Source organism: Boleophthalmus pectinirostris, unplaced genomic scaffold (assembly GCF_026225935.1).
Source record: "Boleophthalmus pectinirostris isolate CB_2022bp ecotype Guang Dong unplaced genomic scaffold, ASM2622593v1 HiC_scaffold_16, whole genome shotgun sequence".
Lineage (NCBI taxonomy): Eukaryota > Metazoa > Chordata > Actinopteri > Gobiiformes > Gobiidae > Boleophthalmus > Boleophthalmus pectinirostris.
Window position 1 is genome coordinate 13,948,896 of NW_026571095.1, and position 9,756 is coordinate 13,958,651.

Genomic DNA, 9,756 nt, shown 5'->3' on the forward strand with positions numbered 1-9,756 from the left:
TGTGAGTAATGAATGGGACAGAAGCTAATGTTCCTCAAAGATCTAGTTTCCCAAGTGCTAACACTTTCACACTTAAACTAACACTTGATGAGTGACGAATCAAGAGAACTTCCCAGGCGGTACACGCTCGATACCTCCATGTCATAACATTGTTAAATGTACAAATATTTTAGGATACTATAACTGAATGAGCTCAATGAAGGTCTATACTACATTTTCACTGCACATTTACTGTTAAGTTTTAAAATATTTTACCCTTCAACCCTTTCAAAACCTTTTCATAGTAAACCACTTTTCAAATCTTTGTGACCTCATATAGTATTTAGTACTGATACATTGATTTGTATTCTGACATGCATTCTAAATTTATACCTCACAATTTAAAATGAGGATTATAAAGGAATGAATAATGGTAACACTGTTACTGGCACCATGGTAGCACTGTTACTTGGAGCCTAACTGCTGTAGCTTCAGATCATTACCTGCCTATCTAAGATCTATGATAATATAAACCCACCTTCATCTATGATAAAGATGGGTTTGTAAATTATTTAATTGTTTCTTTAATTGCTATGTAATGTCATGATCCTAATTAACTTGATTAAGTTACATGACTGTTGATGTAAACAGTCATTTTCAGTTAGTAATATGATTCAAATGTTGTTATAGATTACCAGATGAAAGGATAGGACAAAGGAAAGCACAGACACAGACAGATAAAAAGATACAAGAAAAGAAATTTAAGCTCCTCAACTCCATTCAAGTGTCCATCTTCACTCTCTGACCAGAATATTGTTTGGAGGTGTCCCAGCATTCATTGCATACAGTGTACAGTCCTAAGATATCTCCAAAAAATACAGCACCCTAAGCTAACACTGGCACTCTATAATGCAAGAGAATGCAGTAGAAATGTTTATGGGTGGAATCCTTTTGATATTTTATCCAAAACATGTTTTAAAAAATATTTTCCTGAATAGTAAACAAGAAACTCCAAATTCCAAACGTTAAAACTGTATTTAAAATGTATTAGTAAAACAACGTGTGCCACAATTATTGCCCCACCATTTGCATGGAAATTTACATAAGGAAGAAAAGTTTGTGTTTTAATTGTATGGAGTATATCGAATACAGAATAAAATGCTCAATATTGGTTAGGTTTGACACTTCCCATGGGATAATTATTCAAAAACATACTGAAGAATTTTCTCAAAAATGGTTTAGTGACCACAAGATAAATGTCTTGAACCTTCCATCCTAGTCCCTTATCCAATTTGTCGGAATGGAGCTAATTCCACTTTCAACAAAACATTACACTGAAAAAAGGGAAATAACATAATCTTGAGTGTGCACTTTCATTCTGTAGTGAGGTGTCAACTACGGAGGGAAATCCCTGCCTCCTCTGCACACTATAAAACACCTAAGGAGGGAACTTTGGTCAGTCTCAATCAAACATTTGCTGGAGCCAAGATGCTGCACATCACGCTGTGTAAGTACAACTTTAACCAACTCTTCATTCTGTTTATACAAAAAATAACATTTTATCCTTTTGTTTATTCTGCTTTAGGTCCTGCAACATTGCTTGTACTATTGTCTATATGGCATGGTGGTTTTACATTGCCAATAACAACTAAAGAACCAGTGACAAGCGCATGTGTCCTTTCCGCACAGGCACTTTTAGATAACATCACGGATGCTCTCACCCAGGACAATGGGCATCCATATAAGGTTTGTAATCTTCTCTCTGTGCTCTCTGTTTGTAATCTTCTCTCTGTACAGCTTATACAGCAAACAAGTTTATCTCACAAATTAGATTTGTAAGAAAAGAAAAAGTATGAATGAAGCTTGCTATGAAATATTAAACTGGAGTGGACTTGTCCTATCACTGAATGATGTTATATCATAGCCACCTGTTTATAAGTAATAATGTATTCATATTTATTTTACAGAAAAACTTGTTTAAAGGATTCAGCTGCTCACAACAAAGTATAGACCTCAACACAGAGACTGACACACCATATGCCTGTGCACCTCATGTAAGACATTGGTTGCAAAATCTTTTCACATCATAAAACTTGCCTGTAAAGTTAACAATACTGTGTTGTGTGTCACACAGGGAACAAGTTGCTCTGGAGTGATAAAATCACAGTTTAATCAGGTAAGTTAAATGAAACTATGCTCATACCTCAAGAGATAATCTAAGTAAAATTGTGGTATTGTGGTTTTAATAATAGTGTTCTCTGACCCCAGGAGGTGTGTATGGAGAACATTGAGAAGGACCTGCACCACTACTACAAAGTCCTGTCTGGCCATCCTGACCCTGACATGTTCCTCAGAGGCACTCTTCTGCTCAGCCTCAGGGAGCTCATGATGGTAGTTAGTGCCTTTTCATCATTTATATTGTTGCTCTACTCGTAAATAGTTTAAGCTTAGTTTAACTAACTAACTAAGTTTAAGGTTTAAGTTTAAACCTATTCAAACCTTGTACATATTTTTGACAGACTTGCTTCTCTCCACCTGAAGACCTTAATAAGGTAGTAATGACTAAACCTCACTTTGAATCACTCACCACACAGTTGATATTAATATTTAGTTTAATACATTTTATGGTTCTCTCTTATAGTCGCCCTCAGAGAGTCCAAGCAACTATGACGACAGACTGAGTTTGTGTAAAAAACTGAAGGGCTTCCACATCCGCACCATCACCATCAACCGTGCTCTGGGATACATGCACTCTGGGGAGCACAACAAATAACTATGTGATAGTTAAACTTACAGTAACATCTGTGATGTGTTTATCTACTTGACTAAGTAATGTATGCTTATTTATTACCAACATTATTGTTGTATTTAACATATTTATTTGAACTATTTATTATTTGCTACATTTATTTAAATCAAATAAAAGAGAAAAATATATATTTGTCTTTATTTGTTCTAAGACCTACAAGTTCTGAAACTGAAACTGTTTATGTCTTGATTATTTTGTGTTGAGAAATAAAAACAAAAAGTGGTTATGTCTTACTACATTGATGAATGAAGATGTTTATGGAAACCCCTTACAGAAGAAAGACAAAGCAAAAATTTTGTGAATATGAATGATTAAGAGGATATGAAAGTCATACCCAGGTCATACCCAACTATTATCAACTATTATTCACTTATTATAAGGTTAACCAGATAGACATCAGCCCTGAAAAAATATGTGAAAAATCCCTCATTCATCCAGGTAGAATCCATGGCAAAGGAGAAATTCAATTTGTCAACTGGACAAAGTTTATTTGGTCGTATATGTTTCGGAGCTCATCCAAGCTGCTTCTACAGTTCTGATCAGCAAATCTGGTTTGAACAAATCAATTAAGAATATGAAATTTATTAATATTATATTCTTTACGAACCAACTGAAAGAGTTTCTAGTTTCATCTTATGTGTGGAAAATTGGCTGAGATTTGTGGCAAGCAGTTAAGAGAGAAAGAGACCTGTGACACTCACCACAAGTGGTGGTGAGACTGTGCGAGTAAACAAGGCTATAAAAACTGAAGTGTACGATGACGTAGTCTAGGCCACACATAACAAAAGTCATCAAACACAAAGTGACATAACGGGCTTATGTCACTTCTGATTACTCATGCCCTACAATGTTAGGCAGATGACATAAATATATGCATATGTTTAATTTCACTTTATATTAATGAAGAGAGTACTTTATATTAATGAAGAGAGTAGTTGAAGAGCTCCTTCACATCCCTTCTGTATACGCTAGACCTTATGATTGCCTGATATTCAGACTAGTTCTCTCGATATGTACTCCACAGAAGTCAAGTATGTACAACGGGCATTGTTTCGCCATCGGCCAAGCAAGCTTAATTGCTGTTGTTGTGGTGCCCCCTAGAGGATTTTAATTGTATGTGTGTGTGTGTGTGTGTGTGTGTGTGTGTGTGTGTGTGTGTGTGTGTGTGTGTGTGTGTGTGTGTGTGTGTGTGTGTGTGTGTGTGTGTGTGTGTGTGTGTGTGTGTGTGGGTGTGTGTGTGTGTGTGTGTGTGTGCGCGTGTGTGTATGTAGCCTACGACAGAACTCTGACCGAATTAGATCAAAACCTACTTCACGGGCTACAACTCTACAAATTTACTGCAGTCAGAAGTATTATTTGAAAATAACAGTACAAACTGCCCTGTCCGCATCCATGTTCACGCAGGCGCAGAAAGAGCTTTTTTTTCCTAATTAGGGCCCGCAGCTAACACCTGTGGAGAGCATCTCCGGCAGCTCCGAGTACTGACCTGACCTTAACATGCTCAAGTACTGACCTAAACCTGTTCAGTACTGACCTAAACCTGTTCAATATTGACCTAAAAATGTTCAAAACTCTAACCTGGTTCATATATTTTTTTGTTTTACTTACAATGACAAAAAGTCAGCGGTACAACTATGGAGCGAATCCATCTCACGTGAAAAAATGGGAAAACGACGTCTATGATCCAGCCCCCAACCCAAACCACCAAAGCGGAGGCCCAGGCGCCACTCCCCGTGCTGTTGTTGTGAGGTGCCGCCCTGACTCTGTGGAGGTTGTCATTCAGGCGGACATGTTCAACACGGGCTTGGCGGTCGATGGCAGCCATTTACGACTGGGTTTGGAGAAACAAACGAACCCATATGCCTGCAGAGCTATGCCCTCGGGACCGACCGAATTCACAATAAGAGCCCATCTCATGGATTGTGGCACTGTCAAACACTCAGTAAGAGCTACATTCTTAATAGGATCATCTGATGTGACCTACTGGTTTAAAATGGGACCAACTGTCATGTTTTCTAAATATGACACAACCTTTAACAGCAGTAATGTACTAAAAGCCCATTGTTTTCTAGCCATCAAAAAAGATTGTCTACTCTAATGTGCTGGTCTATGCCCCCAAACCTTCACCTGAGGGCTTACTGAGGCTGGAAGGAGCAACCATTCCCATTGAATGTCATTACAACAAGTTAAGTACAGTTATAGTAAATCTACAGTATGCTATGTTAAACTGACTGACTGCCTTTTTTCCTCTTTTTGTCCAGGTTTTATTCTGTAAATTCCTTCCCCTTGTCCCCTGCATGGACCCCTTTTAATTTACGAACAACAGCTGAGAGCCAGATGGATTTCAGTCTGAGGCTGATGACTGGTAGGCTACTGACTGCATTCTTCATATTAGACATAGCTGACTTTTTAGCAGATAATTATTATTGGACTACTATATTCACAAAACATGTGACTGAAAAGTTTGTTTTCATGTAGTCCCCTGGCCAGCAATTGCAAAAGCAAGAAAATACACAGGACAACAAAGGGAAACATAATTAGTAAGGAGTTTGCATGTTCTCCCCATGTTTGTGTACTTTCTCAGATACTGCTACACATGTGCAATAGGACCAGGACTCCCCTGAAAATAAGATTCCAAATCTCAGTGGGACTATCTTGGTTACATAAAGAATAAATTGAATAGTGGCAGACAAAAAGAAATATTATTATTATTATTATTATTAATGAAAAAGGGCTCTTGACTTTTCAAAAAATAACTATCATTTCTTGTCATTGCTGTAGGTGACTGGCTGTTTGAGAGGGACTCGCATGCATATTATGTAGGTGATCCAATTTATTTTGAAGCATCATCCATCTTGGGAAACCACAAGCCTCTTCGTGTCTTTGTTGACCATTGTGTAGCTACTGTAACTCCTGATGCAGAAGCAACATTAAGATATGACTTTATTGATCATTATGGGTGAGACCTCTTGCATGTGTTGAGGGCATATTTAGTTGTTCTTTACATTACACTGGTAGTTATTGTGTGCTTCCAACAGATGCCTTGTTGATGCCTATCTAACAAACTCTAGTGCACGATTTTTATCAAGAGTGAAGGATTACAGGATTCAATTCCAACTAGATGCATTTAAGTTCTACCAGGAAAATACTAACCAGGTGAATTTCAAACAATATGTTGTTTTTTTTATTTCTTGTATACTTAATAATTTTGTATTTAATTTTTAGATTTATATCACTTGTCACCTAACTGCTGTTCCAATGTTGGTCAAATCAAAAAGCAGGGCCTGTTCTCTCATTGCCAAAAGGTACCCCCACTTAAATGTGCTGTTCAAAGTCTGTTTTTCCTTCAATTTTAATATATATCTATTTTTAGATGGCGTTCTGCAGATGGGAATGATGACGATTGTAGGACTTGTGGTATTCCATATCCAGTTAAAGAAACTTCCACTACAGCACCACCAATTGTCACTTCAACGAGAGGGCGGGGCGAGAATAAACTTAAACCCCAACCGGCCAATTACATGCGAGTCCGCCCAAGAACTCATCAAAATATACATCCAAAGCCTCCATCATCTACCGGGCTAATGAAGGAAGGGGAGAAAAGAAAAGGCAATATAAATTAATTCATTTTATTATAAACATGTAGTGGTTCAACTGTGCAGTCTGTATGCTTATAGTCCAGTAATGCAGTAAACCTCTTATAATTCTATGTTGCTTCCTTTTTAGGGACTCTTAAGATCGGACCCCTCATAATCTTACCTTCTTCAAAAGACCATCAAATTTTACCAGACAAAAGGCCAAATGAACTGGTGACATCAAAATGACATTTTCAAGCAAGTTTTCAATGAATTTCCTGTTATTTTTATACTTTTAATTCACTATTCTTTTACATTTGGTTCATTTTAAATTTCATTTAGTTTAGTAGTCAAAATGTTTTTTGTTTTTTTTTCTATACACCAATTAACTGGATTTTTTTTGTGTAAGGTTCTCTATGAGTTGATACTTGATCTTTACTATTACAGTTTCCAATAATCCTTTGGGTGAAGCAAATGGCTTTGGCAATCAATTTAATTATCAGTGGTTTTAAGCACTCAAACTTCTCTAAATCTGTGCCATTGTACTACTGAGGAAGCGCATCATCTCCTTGCCATTGTAAATCCCATTTAACTTGATAACTACTGTTTTGAAGAGAGAAAAGCAGACATGCTTTTAGACAGCACTTTTGTCCATTACAACCCACAATCTACTCATTTGCAGTTATTGATTAGATGCTGTGTTAGGCTGCATCATAAAATGAACATTTCAAACATGCAGCATTTTCTTACTTTCTTATGATAAGGGAATATGTTTCTTTAGGCTGTGTAAAATGTGTATAATCCCAAAACAAAATGATTAGCTATTTGGTTTCTCAGTATTAAAAATGAAACAATCTTCTGTCTAAAGTAAATTCTCATGTTTCATTTCTAAGCCACTCTATCCTGGTCTGTTTGGTGTAATCATCCTAAATGGACAGTACAGCCTTTTAAAAAGCGCTTAGGCTGTAGTTGACCTTACATTATACACAAGCCTATATTCAGATTGCTAATGGGAAGTGCATGAGACAGCGCCCTGACTTGGACTTCCTGGGCGTGTGAGTGGCGCTGTCCATGGTCCTGAAACGTCCCCCTGTGACGTTGGGAAGACTGCTTGTTTTTAACCCGACTCCCACAATGAATCACTGCTTATTCTGGGTTCTCAACAGGACTGGTCGATCACTTGGGCGCCTGTTTACTTTCATGGCATATAAATAAGCACGTATGTTGGACTTATTGTGTGGACTGACGCCATCAAAACCTCCGCTAAGTGCATAATATATCAGACTGGTCCATTGGCCCATGACAGCTAGCTTATTTGCATATAATGTGAACTAGCCTAGTTGGAGTTGTGAGTAAAGGGGCTCAAGAGGTGACTAAGGATTGACTTTTTGCTGCTTTTTGTTATCCTCCCGATGGTCCGAAGTTGCGCATACTCTTTCCAATGAACTTGTTATGACTATTTCACGATTCTCGACGTCTTGTGTTTAACAAAGCTGGATTTAAAGTGTTTTGAGGATCATGTTTTCCTACAAAAGCCTAAATGTTGCGGTGTTGACGCTTGTCTGTTTTACGCGCAAACTTGTTTTCTCGATACGCAGATGCGGTCAGAACATTTGCCGTGATGACCAAGTGTGCTGCGTGAGAGGGAATGACACCACCATAGTGACCTGTTGCAAGGAGCTCGTGGACAGCACTTACTACAACATCGCTATGGTCACACGAAAACTTTCTGGTGTTCTCATCATGTTACTGCTATTTGCATTTGGGTATTTCGTGCAGAGGATGTTGTGTTCCCGGTCCAGGCAGCTCTCAGCTCCATACAACGGTCCCCCAACAGCGGCCGCCTCCCAGGAGATGCTCATGGAGAGTTATACGCCCGAAAACTTGCGAAGCCCAGCCTTGAGCGCCCCATTACCCTCATACGAGGATCTTAAACGGCTTCCGACTTATGAAGAGACTATACGTGAGTCCTGCGTACAACAAGAGAGAAACAATTCTTACACTGCCTAAATAAAGCAGTTTACGCGCTCATAACGCTGACAGTAGCTTGAAAAATCATAAATAAAAACTTTACTGTGACACAAAAAGAGACGTAGACCCTTTGTTAAATAATTTAAAACGACATACATTTATTGCATAATTTAATAGATCAATAATATATGCACGATCTTTCCTTTCCTATTTCAGTCAGTATACTTTTTGCATCAGTGCATCATTACATTGTGTTTGGATGTCTCAGAAATAGACACTACTAATTAATAAAGTGAGGCTGTAAAGAGAATATGTAGTCAATGTCAGAATCTAGTATCTACCACCTCTGATGTAGTTCACAGTTTCCTTGAGGTTGCCCTTGATTCCAGTGACGTGTGAGAGTTTAATCATGTTAACCACCCGAATGAAAGCCTCCTCCACCCCAAAGCCTGTGGACGCAGAACACGGCTGAACGAACCAGTCCCGGTCCGGACACAACTTGCTCATGTTGATGCCACTCTTTATCTCCGAAGCGGTCATCGAGTTGTCTACGTCCTGTTTGTTGGCCAGCACTATCAGGGGACATCCGCGCAGCTGGTCACTGCTCAGAGTCTTCTCGATCTCACGTTTTGCCTCGTTAAAGCGCCGTCGGTCCGAACTGTCCACCACGAACACGATGACCGCGGTGTCCTGGTGGTAGCTCTTCCAGTGTTGTCTCATAGCACCTTGTCCGCCCACGTCCCACACAGTTAAGGAGATATTCGTCTTGTTTTTTCTCACCTCCATCGTTTCCACGTTGAAACCTACGGTCGGGCTGGTCTTTACGCTGATGTTATGTTTGAGTTTGTAGAGGAGAGTGGACTTTCCAGCATTGTCCAGACCCAAAAGCAGAATACGGGCCTCTGGTAATTTGGATCCTTTTTGGCCCATGTCTTAGGATCACGAAATCCTCAAACCCAAGGCTATAACCTGTCTACTTCCTCTTCAGTATTTGCGCACTGCGTTGGCCTTGTTTTAATAGATGATATATTAGTCGTATAACTCCCAACTGAGCCACTGATAAAGAGCCACACCAGAGGTCAAAGTTTGCATCACTATTCAACTTTGCATGAACAGGCTTTATATGGAGTTGTTTAAGTGATGCTTAGACAATTCACTTAAACGGGGTCACTTTTTATGTTGAAAGAAAAATATCATGTTCCATGCAAATGGAACTTTATTTTCCAAATTAGTGTAATGCACACCTGTTCCAATACAACTGGAAATATTATTTCTAACATTTGCCTATAGGTTCTGTAAGCATTTACACCAGTATATGCATTATGGCTAATGCAGATAGTGTTTTCCTGCCCAAAATGCAAGACAGTTTGTTCAACAAATAAAATGACAAGCAACACTTGTAATTGTAAACAAAAATGATGT

The 9,756-nt window shown here is 38.6% G+C and overlaps 3 protein-coding genes across 3 annotated transcripts; 2 read left to right on the top strand and 1 right to left on the bottom strand.

The window, feature by feature from the left end:
• The first annotated feature begins 1,390 nt into the window (after positions 1-1,390).
• Positions 1,391-2,752, top strand: zmp:0000001127 (interleukin-12 subunit alpha). The gene is made up of 7 exons (XM_055152085.1): positions 1,391-1,486; positions 1,565-1,725; positions 1,947-2,033; positions 2,114-2,155; positions 2,248-2,370; positions 2,499-2,531; positions 2,621-2,752. Exons 1-7 carry the CDS (start codon positions 1,468-1,470, stop codon positions 2,750-2,752), a joined length of 597 nt encoding a protein of 198 aa, XP_055008060.1. The 5' UTR covers positions 1,391-1,467.
• A 1,459-nt stretch (positions 2,753-4,211) lies between these two features.
• LOC110159284 (zona pellucida sperm-binding protein 3-like) lies at positions 4,212-8,345 on the top strand. Its single transcript, XM_055151873.1, has 8 exons — positions 4,212-4,730; positions 4,861-4,973; positions 5,050-5,153; positions 5,570-5,747; positions 5,827-5,944; positions 6,014-6,093; positions 6,162-6,397; positions 6,515-8,345. The coding sequence occupies exons 1-8, from the start codon at positions 4,350-4,352 to the stop codon at positions 6,610-6,612; spliced, it is 1,308 nt and encodes a 435-aa protein (XP_055007848.1). The 5' UTR covers positions 4,212-4,349; the 3' UTR covers positions 6,613-8,345.
• A 214-nt stretch (positions 8,346-8,559) lies between these two features.
• On the bottom strand, positions 8,560-9,302 carry arl14 (ADP-ribosylation factor-like 14). Its single transcript, XM_020922700.2, has one exon. The coding sequence runs from the start codon at positions 9,262-9,264 to the stop codon at positions 8,665-8,667; it is 600 nt and encodes a 199-aa protein (XP_020778359.1). The 5' UTR covers positions 9,265-9,302; the 3' UTR covers positions 8,560-8,664.
• Positions 9,303-9,756: the final 454 nt, after the last annotated feature.

Bases quoted from the DNA above. Each gene is read 5' to 3' on its own strand.
- arl14 (XM_020922700.2), bottom strand. From the start codon at position 9,264: ATGGGCCAAAAAGGATCCAAATTACCAGAGGCCCGTATTCTGCTTTTG.
- zmp:0000001127 (XM_055152085.1), top strand. The intron at 1,726-1,946 runs GTTTGTAATCTT...TTTATTTTACAG, and splicing joins ACAATGGGCATCCATATAAG to AAAAACTTGTTTAAAGGATT. The intron at 2,371-2,498 runs GTAGTTAGTGCC...TATTTTTGACAG, and splicing joins GCCTCAGGGAGCTCATGATG to ACTTGCTTCTCTCCACCTGA.
- LOC110159284 (XM_055151873.1), top strand. From the start codon at position 4,350: ATGTTCAAAACTCTAACCTGGTTCATATATTTTTTTGTTTTACTTACA. The intron at 4,731-4,860 runs GTAAGAGCTACA...ATTGTTTTCTAG, and splicing joins GTGGCACTGTCAAACACTCA to CCATCAAAAAAGATTGTCTA. The intron at 5,748-5,826 runs GTGAGACCTCTT...TGCTTCCAACAG, and splicing joins GACTTTATTGATCATTATGG to ATGCCTTGTTGATGCCTATC.